The 15,865-nt window shown below is 45.1% G+C and overlaps 1 protein-coding gene across 7 annotated transcripts in view; it reads right to left on the bottom strand.

Annotated features, from left to right (window-relative positions):
• The window catches only part of RREB1 (ras responsive element binding protein 1), a 124,529-nt gene that overhangs the window by 63,840 nt on the left and 44,824 nt on the right, over positions 1-15,865 (bottom strand). For 5 of the 7 annotated variants that reach the window (XM_049824190.1, XM_049824186.1, XM_049824183.1 and 2 more), the window contains 2 exons: positions 2,876-2,995; positions 1,321-1,523 (listed from right to left, as the gene is read on the bottom strand). In XM_049824190.1, the coding sequence (XP_049680147.1) occupies positions 1,321-1,523; positions 2,876-2,995 (323 nt within the window). Of the gene's footprint in view, positions 1-1,320; positions 1,524-2,875; positions 2,996-7,606; positions 7,733-15,865 lie in introns of all 7 variants that reach the window. The other 2 variants (XM_049824185.1, XM_049824187.1) reach the window with 1 other exon arrangement.

Here is a 15,865-nt window from a genome sequence, read left to right as displayed (position 1 = left end):
TGCCCATCGAAATATCAGGTGGAATAAAGGTCACTAACGCTAATAAACTTCCCTGAAGCCAAACCACATGGTGTACCAGCAGACAGTTGTGTAATAGCACTGCCACTGAGACCAGTCTGAACTCCAGTGCCTCACTTCACACGATGAAATCAAGGAAAGAGGGAAGCCCCTAAGCGGGAAGACTGCAAAGAAACCTTAAAGCCAGGTGCTAGACTATACAATCCCACAAACACAGTTGCCCGTCTACTCCCCAGACTCTTCATTTAAGAATGTTCCTTTATAGCTAATGGCTTTTAACTCCTTTCAAGCAAAAAAATCCAAGACAAGTCATAAGTCTGTCAACTAGGCAGCTACTCGGCAAGCTATTAATAAACTACTATAGGAACATCACATGAGTCATGCCTCTCAACCTTTCTGGTCCCTGTTACATCTTGATTCATCTACAAATTCTCTGTGCTTCACCACAAGCTCTAAAGTCAAATGGACACAGGGATCTGGGGCATTTCTTGATGTTCTGCAGCACCTTCATTGGTAGGACTTGGCCCAGCTGGAGAAAAACACAGATATAAAAAAGAAGAGCTTTAACTGATAGACCTCCCTCATTTGTTTAGATCAATATTGCTATCAACTGGTGCCATCAACTGGTAAATGGAAAAAACCTTATAAAAGCTACATATATTTGCTCTGCAAGATTTGTACAAAGCATTCTGCAATAGCTCTTCATAGTTTTATTAACAATGAAGTAAAGGCACCTTACACTATACGCATGTGAACTGAGCATCCTGATGGATGTTTCGTTCTAGCACCGCCTTTAATCACTTGGATCTTCCCTGAGGAGAGCCACACACTTCATGAAGGGTACCAGATGGTGGCCAAGCCAAGCCCCCTGCCACACTGCTCTGCTCCTCTCTGAGCTATTTCTTTTCTCCTAGTTTCATGAAATGAACTGGTCCTCCAACAGATTAGGTGAATGCAAGAGCCTGGAGAAAGGATGCAGCAGGAAGAAGTGGCAATTCTTAGGTGGCTTTGCCACTGCTAGTGGCGTCTGCTAGACCAGGTCACCACTGCATGGCATCGAAGCTTGTGCTCAAATGTTTTATGTGTGAATCCAAGCAAGCGGTCACCTTCAATTCCCAGTTTTCTAAAGTTATGTTCTGGAGAGCCACCAGAAAACATACATGGAGGAGCAATAGCAGAGGCAAGAACTACCCACTGAAGGAAAAAAAGGCAAAACAATCGAAGAAACATAAATTATGTCTTATCACTTCCCATGCAGCTACTTGTCTCCCCTTCGCCCTCCCTGCATTCGGGTTTACATACCTGGTTCCTCCTGCCAATCCGATTTGGTGCAGGAGACTTTGAGGGGGATTTGACATTTTGAGAGTTCCCGCCATTTTCAGCAATCTTTCCCACATTCATCACTGCTGACATCATGGCGTCAATGGAGGACAAGTCTGCTCCGTCCAAACTGTTTGGTGAACTTGGTGATACCTTGTAGCTGTTTAAGCTTTCCAGCTGCTTCTCTGGAATGAAAAACAAAAACACACATAGGAGTTGCTAGGCCATCTAAAAAATAAAATACCACAGTATTTTCAGGTGCCTGTAGCTCGCTTCACACTCTGCTGGATCATCATGGAGCAGAGGCAACAGCCCATAATAACTGAGTTCCTGTAACAGGAGAAGTTTCTCATATTGGAACACACAGGACAAAGTGTACATTTCTTCTCACAGGACATTCACGTTATCTTCATTTTCAACCTTAATTCGGTATTCGGCTTATAGAGTGATTTACCTTAAAAAACTCTCTTGCTATAAAATGGTGTTATTCGTGGTACCTTGTGCTCACCATGAACTAGTAGCGCAGTACTGATGAATGAACGCTCTGGCAAGCACAATCATTCAAGCACACACGTGTTTTGAGCAGAACTGCACAATTAAGGCATTAGTAACACAGTGTAGGGTACGGGTTCTCTTTCTATCATAGCTTAAGCCAGCTCTGTATATGGAGTAAGCTAAATTAGTAAAAATCCAACCAAAACAAAACCCCAAATCCCCCCAAATGCCTCTTTACTGCCACAGCTGGCATCTACATAGATTTTTTTTCTTTTTGGTCTACGAAGCTGTATGAGCCCATGGAGCATATGTGTTACACCCACGACTAATGCCACAGCTAAAGCTGTTCAGATTCAGACTTCTCCATCACATTCTGTATGTAGCAGGGATGCTCCTGTCTCAGATACCAAATTCAAAACACACCTAAAATCTCATCTCTGGTTTCTCAACATACCATGTCAAACACACAGGTAAGGCCTTCCATGCTCCATTTTACAAGTCTGAAAAGGAAAATGCTTTCAAACTAAACACTCCTTTCTCCCCACATAAGTCTCCCAAACAGGAACACCCTGCAAGTCTATTGCTCTGTCACCTCTGGTGGAGAGCACTGAATCTTAATGTGTGTTTTGAGAAAGTCACTGTGACACAAGAGGATGTGAGGGTGAACAGGGAGGAACACGTCTGTCTGTGAACATTTGATCTCTGCATAATACTGTCTTTGGAAGATAAGTTTGAGCATTATAAACAGGTGGTTTTTTGAGGCTAAGTAATGTGGTGCCAAGTTACTGGGAGCCAAGAAAGTCTTAGTTTGGAAGCCTGCAGTGGTAGTCAAGTATTGATGTGCCCATGCTTCTGCTCAACCTATTTTATACTTGTCAGACAGATACAGATTAGGGATGGGGAAAGAAATGCACCAGTGCTTCTGCTCAAGGTATCTTATAGTCTTCACACAGATAAGGTGTATGGATGTATAACAAATGTTTCTACAAGCCTATTAATGCCCTAATTTACAGAGTCACACAGAGCTAGTCAAACCAGTTACCTTCATTTTTATCCCCTGATTGACTGTGGCTCTCTTCTTGGTTGCTGGTCTCCTCACTTAGTGTAGTATGTATAGTAGCGTCTGGCTCTTCAGCCTCTTCTTCAGCAGCACCCTCTAGCACTACATTAGGGAGAAGGGAAAAAGAGAAAGGGAGTAAGTTTTTCTGGAAGTCATTTTAGCAAAATAAAGACTACAGTCCTTTAGCTTGAGGGCTCCCCTAACTGGTACATAGGTCTGATGACAGAAGCACATGAACAGCACCAGCTCAGTCAAGCGCCCACTCCCACGAGTGGCTGGGCACTGGGCTGGGAGATGCTGCTGCCTCTGCCAGTGGCGAAACCTGGGCAAACAAAGAGAGGAAACCCTTACCAGCTTGGTCCCCAGTATTCAGCCAGTAAAAAACAAGAGGAGGGAGAGGAGAGAGCAAGTTAGCATATCACTGAGGTCCTCATATTTGGTTAAGAAGTTGGAAGAATATTCTGCAGCTAGAGAATTTAAGTAATTCAATTTCATACACACACTCCTCCCCCCTTCTCTTCTTGGAGGATTAACATTTACTCCAATACATGAATTCATAGTGACCTTTTTCTTCCTTCTAGCAGTGGTGAAATGACTACTGAGGTTTCTGGGACCATTTGGCACATTCCTCACACTCACTGCCCAAGGTTTCCAGATGAGTTGAAGGCACAAGCAACCATCGAATGTGCCGACAGAATTTCTCCACACCCCTTTCTGAAACCACAAACTTATCATGCTATCGCTGGGGTTTCAGGAAGGATGCCTGTTCTGGCTGGAGAATGACAGGGCAGTTAAACATCATTTTTAGAGGTGACGGGGAATGATCGACGCATGAGAGGAGTTCTCTGCCCACAGCACCCATGGCGATAGCCTCTGGAAAAGGTTATTTGTAATATGGAAAACTATTGATACATTTTTCATGGAGAAATACACCTTTATAACCTTACAAGCAAAATACTTATTTCATTATCGAAACAAACACACTGTGGACATTTCATCTCATCTCAGATTTACCAATCGCATCCAGCAAACTTAATACAGGTTTTCCTTTTTTTCAGAAAGCAGAGACCATCGGCCTCAGACTGTGCTTAACTCAACAGGGTTTCTTCCTTTTAAAAAAATACATTCTCAAGGATGACATGCAAATCAGTCACATAACACATGTTCAAATGCTGTTTGAACAGCATCTGCAAACAATAAATGACTACGTTATCCCAACTACTGATATTTTAGAGCGCGCAAGAAAAGGCAAAGAGAAAGGGCCCAACCTGGGTCAAGCAGTTCCTTGTTTCACACAATGCCAGCCAAAGCAGCAGATTCAACTGTTACGTTTAACTGCTGACCCTCTTAGGAGCAGCACACAAATAATTTGACATAGAGAGCCAGCACAGTCTAGAGACAAAACCTAGGACCCGACTAAGCCCACTGTCTAAGGCTCTGGATAACACCAACTTCTTAACAAACACTGTTTTCAATATGCATATTCAGAAACAGACAAAAATACTATGTTTGTGCTATCCTGAACAATTCAAGGTAAAACTTCTCTAGTCACTTTTGTACTTTTCTGCTAAGAAAACACTAGTAGTGTCTGCAACACAGGGATTTCTTGATCCAAGGTGAGGCCAAGCACCCACCCTTCTGTATTTTCTCCAGTAATTATGGGAGCTGTTTGTTTGTCTTTATTTTGTTTGTCCTTAACTGTTTTAATTTTGCTGTTATTCTGTTTTTAAAAAAGGACCATCTCATTCAAGAGCAACACAGTTTTGGGTTTTTTCTCTCTTGATCTTTTTTTAACCACTTGTGTGGTACCTGACTTAATTTTGACTAGAATAAGCACAAAAGAGTTATTTTCGACCTAAATCTTCTAAGTTGCTTGCTGTGTCTGCTTAGTACCACCAAAAATAAGGACCAGTTTAAATTACTGGGACAGATTTCTGTTAAAACAATGCAAATAAGTGCTTTAGCCCTTAAAAAAACCTTAACCAAACAAAACAACTCTCCCTTCCAAAGTAGACCTATTCACTCCTCTTTCAGTCAATACCTAGGACAGTAATGTCACCACTGATTCATCCTGGAAAAAGTCAATCTACTGTGTAACTGTGAAGACTCCGGTATTGGCCAACTCTAAGATAGCTGAGGAGCTTCGCAGAGAACTAGAGTCAGAATTACTAGTGCTGCTTTTGGCAGTGAAAATGGGAAATGTTCATCACAAAGAGAAGAGACAGGAATACATGGACACATTAACAAATCTACCTCCCGGTTTAGAAACACCTGCCAGCTTGCTCTCTGTTCTTCTCTCAGGAGGAAAACTTTGTATTGTGCTATTACAGCCTTTCATAATTTCTATGAACCAACAGTTACTTTATTTCTGAATCTAAGTATCTTCCTGCTAACACAAAGATGTATAGTCACAGACTTTGTTTTTTAAAACCATTTTCCGTATATTAAAAATTTCCTATTCTGGAAGCAGTCAAAATATCACAACTTAATTTCTGCAAAAATAGGTATTATTGTTGCATGCTTTTATTTAGATATGCATTTTCCAGTCTCTTGCATGAAGCAAAAATGCATGAGTGAAACAAAGACAACTAACTGCATGAGAAGCACACACCGATTTCAGAAGCGTAACTTTCTATTTGCAATAGGATATAGAAACAATAAGAATACTGGGCCAAATCACTCCTTCCTGTGGGAAAACCCGTGGCAGAGCGCCTTTAGGCAGGAACATACTGAGAGATTTCTCTTGCAGCTTTTTTTTTTTTTTCTGCCCTTTTTTTTTTTTTTCTTTTTTTAAATAAATGCACCACTGAGGATGGGGAAGTGTTTTGGTGTTTTTTTCCACAGCACCTATGAAACTCAGGGAATCAGACAGGCAGCAGCCAGCATGGATGCCCTGTGCCATGCTGCCTTCAGGACTGCAAGCCTCCTCAGCTCACACCTAATGCCCCTGCTTGGAGGTCATGCTGATGAAGCCTTCTTCCTCCCTCTCCCCAAAAGAAAACAAAGACCTCCAGGAAAGAGGACAAACAGGAAATAGGCTGGCAAACAGTGCAGCCTCAGGTTGCATTCAACACGGGACCAAAGCCTCTAGGAAACAGGGAAGTGGTCACAAGCATTCGAGTCATCTTTTACTTTGAAGAAACCCCCCAGTGTCACAGTCATCCTCTGTGAAAAGGAGGAAAAGCAGAGAGCAAGCGACAGAGAGTGCTAACACATGTTGGGGGTTAGGGACCAAACAAAACAACACAGCAGCCCTCTTTGCATGGCCACACCAAGAGACCTGGCTCTTCTGTGGGAATGTGTCCCCTCCACTTGATGATGTTGCTGAAACCATGAAACTGGGGCAACTTCGATCCCACACAGAAACCTGAGGGGCCTTTAGCTCCTGCTTCTGACAGAAGCCCATGCCTGATGCCTCGCATAACCAGCTAACGGAGAGTCCCTGAGAAAGCAGAGCTTAAAAAAAAAAGAAAAAAAGCCTTGTTGCTTCCCATTCAGTCTGTACAGGAAGACACTTGCTAGACCTATTTCCTCCTTTGGGATAAAGTGTGACTCCACTGTATGTTAAAGCTGAGCCCATCCACAGTTACTTCCCCCCTTTGCTTATGTGTATTTGTTTGTATTTAATTTTGTTGTTTTAAGACCACTCTCAACAGCTACAGCTGCTTCTCCTTCTGGTGAAGAGCATCACAGATGAAGCAAAAAGGAGAACACAGGCCACATGGGAAGGAAGAAGAAAAGAGAAGAAATGATGAGTCTTCAGAGTCACAGTCACTTGACTTGCCATCGAGAGGTGGTTACAGAAGCACGGAGCAGCACGTCCTGGCCCCTGGGAGCTGGTACAAGTCTCTGCTCCAGATTGCTCCACTGTCTTTGCACATGAGCTCTCCCTTTGGAATAGATAGGAAGAAACACACAATACAGGCAAGGAGGGGGAAAACCTGGTGTGTTGTACAAAGCTGCTCATTGTTCTGCCTTCTGAAAAAAATCCACATTAACGTTAAAGTAGAAGCCATGCACTAATTGGGCCAGGGAAAGATTAACACTCTCAGCCAAACACTTTTATTGGTTTCATTAAACATGCCGTAGTACGTAGTACAGAACACGGGGGGAGGAGAAACAGGGGAAACAAATGACAGTTTTAGGAATGTGCACCCCCACACACACATGCATTTCAAACCACTTTTTCCCGTGAGGCCCAAACAGGAATCCTGAGCCTTCTTCATCATTTCCATCTTAGCAACACTATTAGCTTATTCAAGGCTTTCCCACCACTTTTTTTCTAAGTGGTAGAAAAAACCCAAGGATCATTTAAATGAAGGCCAGACCTTCTAGTATACAAATTTAGACGAGAACAGAGCTTCAAAGACGGATATCACATTTGAATAAACAAAAGTTTACCATTTACCCTTGAGATTATAATACCTAAGAATTGCTAGGCTGCACTCCAAACGGTCTCCTACTAAGCTTCTACACAGAGGAGCAGATTTTACTCCCAGAGCACATGGCGACACTCCCAAGCACAAACAGTCACTCCCACCCCAAGAGATGCACACAATCACCCGCACTACATTTTGAACATGATTTTGCATCAAAGCTGGCAGGCAGGAAAGAGGGTGAAAAGGCATCGTGGGAAGAAAAAAGGGTTAACGCTATTCAAAGCACTGCCTCAAGGCAAAGGAAAACCAAACGAAAAAAGTTTTCCCAACTGACCTTTTTAATACCAACTCTGCCCTTGCTACTGAAGTGTTGGTGCTGACTCGGCACCCCAGCGGTAGAGAATTATACTGGCAGCGTCACCTCACTGTCACCACTGCTGGAGCACCAGTACAGAGCAGCCTATGGGGAAAGGAAGACAAGCATAAAAAGAAAGACAGTGGCATGGGAGTATATGGTGGTTGCTCTTTCACTTAGCATTTGGTAAAAACTAGGAATGTTACCCCAAAGGTTTTGAACTTGTACCTGTAACTAATGTTTTCCTCTAGGGAAAAACAAAACCAAACAAGAAAAAAAACTAAAAAGACAACAACTGAAAGGAGCAACATCTCTTGAAAGGTACTCTCTGAGCACCAAAAGACAGACTGCTCCTCTTGCTATGGACTCTCTGAGCTATTAGCGATACAATTGTTTTACCTGTGTTAGCGCACATGTAATACTTTGCTTCCTAAAACAACCCTACAAATCCACAACATCCCTATGCCTTTTCTTACCTAACGTACATACACAGATACACCCAGACACAGAATAAACAAGCACACACTCATGTCCATGCCTTAAAACTGAGCTAGGGACCACCTTCTTTTTGGGGGCAGGGCAGGGGAAGAAGCACCAAACAAGAACAAGGTGACTCCGTATTTCCAGGTTATTTTGTATAGTGTTGCTACAACACCTAACAGTTAGGCTAAATTTTAAATATTCAAACATATTTACTCCTCCTGCTTTATTCCTTTGTGTGCATGATGGGATACACATGTGCATTTAGTTTTTATGTAGGTTTTGCAAATCACCTTCTGATGACTTATGGACCACGAATGGTCCTCAGGACCGTGGCTCAGACGACCAAAAGCATCTCTCCATAAAGCATACCAGAATTTGAACTTAGTTAATGCCTTAAGCAAATGACAACTCTGAATCACCGTGATACTCTGGTATTACATTGCTGTAATACACTGAAAACAAGGAAGCTATATTAATGTAACAGTGAGAAACCCAGGCAAAGCAGGGGTTTCCTGGATGAAATTCACCTAGTTTACAGCAATGCATGGAGACACCAGGCAGCCTTAATATAAAATGCAGTGGTACGTATCTTCTTGGCCCTGTGCTCAATTTGCTAACTTGAACATGGTACCCACGTTTGCTCCTTCCGCAAGTGCTGCGTGCTGTGGGAACAGCCCTCACACAGGAGCCTGTGATCTTGCTAGGCTAGAAAGGAGAACCAAGGCACATGCTGCTCCAGCACTGAGAGTGAAAGCAAAACCCAACAGCCCCCAGGCTCCCAAGAGGAAAGCCCAGGTCTCCGCCAGCACGCTCTGTAGGCACCTCAGAGGGTTTGATCTGAACCTGCACCGAGCTCCCGACCAGCACTGCCATTCTCGGCAACCGCAGCACCACACAAAATGCACAGCACCTCAAGAGCTGCAGTAACCCGTGGCCGCGTTTAGGCTCAACAGCTGCTGATTTTGAGATTTTTTCTAACGCCTCAGCTCGCCTACCCCCCAGCCAAAGAAGTATCTACGAGCTGTTCCTCATCCTCACTGTTCGCATCAGCTTGTGGGTGAGCACCTGGCCCTCCAGGAAGCCTTTGTCACCAAATTGCAGTCAGCTTTGAGAGCTTGTTCAAGCAAAAAGGATACTGAGATTTGAAGACATCTTAACAAACCTGGGGCCACGAGCACCACTTTTAGACGCGCAAAAAAATAAAGTCAGGGCAACAGCAGAGTAAAACATGTGGCTGTAAGCAGACATCCCTCCACTCCTTCCCGTGTCCACGACTGCAAACACCCCTCCATCCTCATCCTTGCCTGCCCGCACAGCCGTCAGGAGGCCGGCGGCGAGGGGGCCCGGCTCCCCCCAGTCACCGGGAACCACGGCGGCGCAGGGGGAACAGGGGACAAGACGGGCTGAGGGCCTTACCCAGCACATCCCCTCCCCTGCGCCCTCCCCGCTGGCTGAGGAGGGACACAAAAGCAATACTGTCTGTCCTTATAAGCTCTGCTTTGCATGTGTTCGGGGAGCGGGGACAGCTGTGCGGACGGCTCGCAGAGTTCCAGGAAGTCGATGTGTTTCTTGGCTTTGACTCCAGTTTATTTGCCTTAGATGAAGTGGCGACCCGAGAAAGTCCCTTCGCGTCCCCCCTGGGCTGGCACCGGCCACAGCGGGGCGGCGCTCCTTGGGACACGGCCCGGGGTCTCTCCCCACACCGATAGGCCTTCCCCTCTCCGGCTGCTGCGTCTCTCCCTCGGGCCGGCGCTGGCTCACGTCCCACCGGGCCAGGGGACGGCCGTGGGACGGCGGCGCGGGAGAGGGTGGGAGCCCAGGGCAGAGCCAGGGATCGGAGGGAGCGGGCCCTGAAGGCTCTTCCCTCGGCAGGCGGGATGGAGGTGTCTCACGAAGGCGGGAACAGGTCAGGCGAGCGGCGTCGAAGCTGCCTGCCAAAACCGCCGCTGCCCACACGGCCCCGAAGGAGCCGAGGAGAAGGCAAGAGACCGGAGGGGCAGGGGGAAGCCGAAGCGAGGGCCGTCGGGCACCCCCATCGCATGTGTCTCCCGGCCCAACGGCCCAGGAAGGGGAGGCACGCCTGCCCGAGGGCAGCCCCGGCCACCCCGGGGAAGCACGGCCCCGCTGCCGCCTCAGACGAGCGAGAGGAGATGAGGGATGCAAAATGAGGAAACAATCTAAAACGTAGCTCTGTGGGTTTGGGGTTGGGGTTTTTTTCCGTTTTTGCTTTGCCCTGCCAAAGCCAGTTAACTTAAAACCCTGAGCAGGGGGGAAGCTATAGGTTGATGTCCCATCACCTACATGGCTAAGGAAGCACTGTGCTGAGGGAATGAGATACTTGCCCAAGAGCCCGAGGGGTAAGCTGGAAGGACTGTGCTTGGGAGAGCCAGATGGAAAACATTTCTGAGTAACGGAGAAGAAAAGCAACCTCCCCTCCAAACAGTCCGAATTACAGCAACCCTCGGCTCCGACTGAGGAGCGGCTGCAGGGACGTGGGGCGGGTGAAGTGGGACGCCGGGCTCGGCCGGGTAGCTGTGACGGAGATGCTGACATCCCCGACAATATATGGCCAGTCTAAACCATGGGATATCTTGTCCTTTTAAGGTGGGCCAAGAGCAAGCATCTGTGCAGCAGCAGCACAGCCCCAGCCTGCCATCAATAGCCCCTGGTGTCACTGAAAAAACAGGGGCTCCTGTGCCATACCAACTGGCCCTGCAGATGCCCAGGCACCCACCCCAAGAGGAGACAATCCGTCTGGTTGTTCATCCGCACAGCATCACGGAAACAAGACGGAACAGTAGTAACAAGAGGAAGAAAAGCCACAAAACCATGCAGCCGGGCTGCTTGCTGGCAATTGGCGCCTGCAGCTGTCAGGGAGGGAGGGAGGGAGGGAGGGAGGGCCTGTCCCCATCCCTGTCCCTCGCCCTAATGGCCAGCAGCTCAGCCAAGTGCAGCTTTGGACCCGGGACTCAAGGCGAACGTTTAAAGTAAATCTCCGGAGAGAGAAAAGAGCAAAGGTGTCACCCCCTCATACTTGCTCTTCACACGTAGCCAGAGCTGTGTGTGCGCAGCACGACGGGTTCAGCCGGGTTTAGAGAGGCAGGATGAATCACGTCAAGGAAGATGCAGAAAAAAATCTCCTGTGCTAGTGCCCTGCTTCTTGTGCAGCACCCTGGCTGTGATCCTCTTCCCCCAGGATGGATTTAAAGAGAGCTTCACAGAGGGCCTGAATGCACGGGCAATTTTACAAAAACCATTCTGCAAATAGGGTAAGCTAAACCAGGAAAAGACTCTCTCCTTTTGGAATAGCTATGTCCCACATGGCATTTCACCACTGTAACTGTGTCCACATGCTAGCAAATTTCCTTGCACAGGCAAGCCCAAGGGCGAAAGCACTGGTGCACTTACCGCAGAGAACCCAACACATCCTTTGCAGCCCAACTGTGCTGTCTTTGCGGGAGATGCCAGTGCACGCACTGCTTGGAGCACCGTACCAGGTAGAATGCCAAAGCACTTTGCACCTTGCAAGATAATGCAGTAACATCATGCACAACATGAGAAGAGAAAGAGTAGAAATTACAGGGATTAAAACTCATTTCCTGGTGGTAGCATTGTCAACCATCATGATTTTATCATGAGCCCTGTAAAAATCTGATGGTGTTACATTACTGCACAAAAATCTCAAACTTTTTAAGTCAAAGTTCTAGTTTTCCAGGTTGTGGAGAAAGAACAGAAACATTACATGCTCAGCAAAATAGAAAAAGCAAATTGAAGTGACTAGATTAATTTTAAAGCCTCAAGCTTTTAAGTACAATCATGATCTCAGATGCTCGACTTGTAACTTCTTAACACACAGGGATAGCAACACAGAGCGTCCCTTCTTTACACAACGGATTTTGTACCTTGGAACATATACTTTCCAGAAGTAAAATGGCTTTTTTCTTTTTTAAAGAGGGAAAAGAATCACAACATCTCAGCACGTTTCTAACGTTTTATTTAAAAGCCAACACAGCTGCACTTTAATGCTACTTAAAGATGAGAACCTCCACCAAATTACCAAACTCATTTTAAGCAGAAAGAGATTCAACATGCAAATATTTTGCAGAAAGAATGATTCAAGAGTTTGCAGCTCTTCTCGCTGCTCTTTTCCAGGGAGCATGACTTGCTGACAGGATTAACTACTGCCAGGCTCACGAAGCTGGGAGACAGCTGCCACATGGCAGCCATTTATTACAAAGCTCCACTCCTCTAAAGTTAGGAAAGAGGCAGACTATTTCATCTGTGTTATCAGCAGGGTTCCTCTGCTCCACAGGCTTTAGTGACTAGGGTTTTTCTAAACAAACACCTCCTTTTCTCCCCCACCTTGTTAACATCATTATCTTCCTGTCTTCTGTTTCTGGTCAGCACAGGAACTATTCCCCCTATCACACTCTCCAAACAACAACAACAACAACAAAAATCTATAATCAATACAACTTAAAATGTTCTGAAACACACATACCCTCAAAACAGATTTTTTAATTAGAGAGTTTTAGCTTGAAATTTTAAGAGGGGAAACCACATGCCACAGGGAGGAAAGAGAGATGTGCTGAAGCAAAGGGATTCAGAAGTGTGCTGTACAAACCTCACTCTCCTATGCACCCTAGGAGGCATTTGTAATGCAGCCTCCAACCGCAGTATCCAAAGCAGCTACACAGCTTTTTCATGAGCAAGATAACCTGCAGCGCTCCTTCCTAACTTCTATCTCCACACCAGGCAGACCCTCTGCAGACCGACAAGCCAAAGCCAACTGCTCCCCTGCACCGTATGAGGCACAAACAGGACTCAAGTCAACCACCTCCTACAGTCTGCTAAGGACCAGGAACAGATATACACCACCTACATCATCTCCATGTGATATTAAGCATAGGTGACCATTGGTTGCCATTCTCCTGTTATTTTGAACCAGAGTTAAGAGATACAAGCTAGCTGTTTAATATTACCTGAGGTTATTCTAGATATGTATTTACCATAGACGCCAGAGTACCACAAATCACTCAAACTGAGGTTTATTGCTTCCTCCAGGTGAAGGGAAAACCCAGCCTTGAGAAAAACGTCTCTCTCCTATCACTGAAGAACAAGTTGCCACAGTCTTGTGAGCACACCCACTGGCTTATACCAGCTGGGCAGGTAGCCTTCCGGGTTGTTGTGGAGCTCTAGATTTTGAAATACAGAGTTTCTTTCTTGGTTTAGTTAGGTAAATTAATTACAGCAGTAGATGGTGCTGGCAAGCCTCTCCAAGTTGAGATCCTCACAGGAAAGCCACTAGGAAAATTTTAAACAGCAGTGCTACTGCCAATGGTATTCTTCAGTACGAGTTTTCTTTCTATTTTGAAGTACACCCAGTGAAACTAACCTGTGGGAGGTGCTTCCTGCACACTGACAAAATGAAACAGCATCTGTTAATTTTCATAGACTGCAACATGCATGCAAAAAAGGGCATAGGGATCCAGTTCAACAATTTCTTATGGAATTCAAAAGTTGCTCAGCTTTATCAGGTGAGTACAAGAAGCCTTCTCAGAAATGACGTATCTCTATCAGACTTGAAAAAAGATGTATTTTCAAAACAAGAACTGCATACACACACACGCATACACGCACAAATCCCCCTTCATCCACAACCACATCCAGCTGCTGACCTTCCAAGTTCCTTGTAGTATAGCCTTTGCTCTGGGACTTTAAAAGCCTAGCAGGCATTTCTAAAGGATTTTAAAAAGTACACAGGCCCAGCCTTGTAAAAGCTCATGAGGAATCCATGGAGGTCATCGTGGAGCTTAGACAGTCTGCAAACAGCATAATCCACGTGCTGGTGAGGTAAGGAACAACCAAAGTCGGGTGGACAGGGCTGAAGACTTCTGCAGCAACTGGCTCCTCCAACAATGCTGTAAACCCTGGAGGAAATGCCTGCTGATCTTCAAAGCCCTTCAGTAGGAACAGCCTTAAGTTTCCTGAACATGAGCATTCTGGTTGCGAGGCCACAGTCCTCTTATGCACACAGAGAAAAACACAAAAACAAAGCATACAAAAAAAAAAAAAAAAAAAATCCACGAAGGTTAATAACTGCAAATAACCAGCAAGACTGATCCTCTGCTCTGCAATGAGCTGTCGGATCCACCCAGTAAAGTTCTGATGTTCCTTGGCACAACGGCCACACTGATGAAGCAGCAGCTTACAATCTCTGCAGCTTTCCTTTTTCTGTTCCAGGCAGTCCTCCACACGTGTAGACTCCTGGAATGCAATACTCAGTTGTTCGGATTAGGAGGGGATGCTACAGCCTGTAGCTGTACAAGGTGTCCACCATAACTATATCAAGAGCATTACAATACGCTGCACTGCCAGCAGAACTTTAGGTACAGCCTTCAGTCGCCTGATGGGCTGCACAGGCGACCATGAGTAAAGGGGAGTCTGGACACCTGCACACTGCGAAGAATTGCAGGAAGTTTATTTCAGGAACGCTGGGGGGGCGGGGGTGGGGAGGGAAAACAGACAAAATTGTGAACAGGTTTCTTCAGTAAGTGAAGTTTCAAGTTGCTATTCCTCCAGCCAAAAACGTCTGCTGCTAGTCCAAAACCACCCTTCTCTTCCAAAAAAACAATCCCACCGCTAGTGCTTCGCACGTTGCCATCAAACAGATGATACAGACAATTCTTTCCACAATTCACGTATGAAAAGGGGAACTCATTTCCTTCTGCTGACTGCCATTGACATATAATATACCAAAACTTTAGCCCGAAACAAACTATTATGAATTATGCATAGGTTCAACCCAATTCTGGGTAAAGTAGTAGTTGCAAGTGTTCACCTAGGAGAATAACAAACAACAACAAGAAGATGACCAAGTGGCCTGTGCACCCACTCGCACCCACCCCAATTTCTGCAGTAGGACAGCAAGAGTTTGCCAGTGGAACCTTGACTAATCACTTTCATATATGCACACATAGTGAAGCAACAATGAAATATCATAACCAGACCTATGATACTGAAATTCATATTTCTTTTGAGTGATGTTTCCACGTGAACATTTTCTCAGTCATATATACATACACACCCACACAGCCACTTTCTTTTAATTTTAAAAACGAAATCACCTTGCTTTACAGTTTTAAGGCAGTACATACTATAGCAATATATATATTTACATTAATCTTGCTGAGGTCACTTAGAACCTACTCTAAGACCAGAGGTGAACAAGACCTAAAGTGCTTTAAAAGAGCCACAAAAGAAAAAAAATCTGATATTGTTCTTTGATTACATTACAACTCTTTAAAGGAACAAACTGTATTTCTACCCAACTGACAGATCCCAACCTCCAAACTTCATATAAAAATGATGTTCATTCAGAGCAAAAAAAAGGACAAACAAAGCCTCAACACCAGAACTCATACTTTCACTCAGATACTAAATAGCAGGAGCTATTTTCCACTTCCAGCTCAGACATTATTGTTTTCTAGCAAGTTTTATATGCCTTATGGAGCTCAACCGTTCAATACAAAGAGAGCAAGAGAAGAATTCAAGACATTGGCAGCTGTCTCACCTATAGAGCAGACAAGTGTGCATTTGAGTTAAAACAAGAAACTACAAGGAGAGAGCAAGCAAAACCACCAGCTAAATAAATTATTTTTCACAGTAAGGTGAAAAACTCTTCCTTATCTACCCACTTATTTCACACATGGTAATGTGAAACTATCATTCTACCAAAAATTAGAAGAGAGTCAC

Source organism: Accipiter gentilis, chromosome 20 (genome assembly GCF_929443795.1).
Source record: "Accipiter gentilis chromosome 20, bAccGen1.1, whole genome shotgun sequence".
Classification (NCBI taxonomy): domain Eukaryota; kingdom Metazoa; phylum Chordata; class Aves; order Accipitriformes; family Accipitridae; genus Astur; species Astur gentilis.
This window is presented reverse-complemented; position numbering and strand designations above follow the sequence as displayed.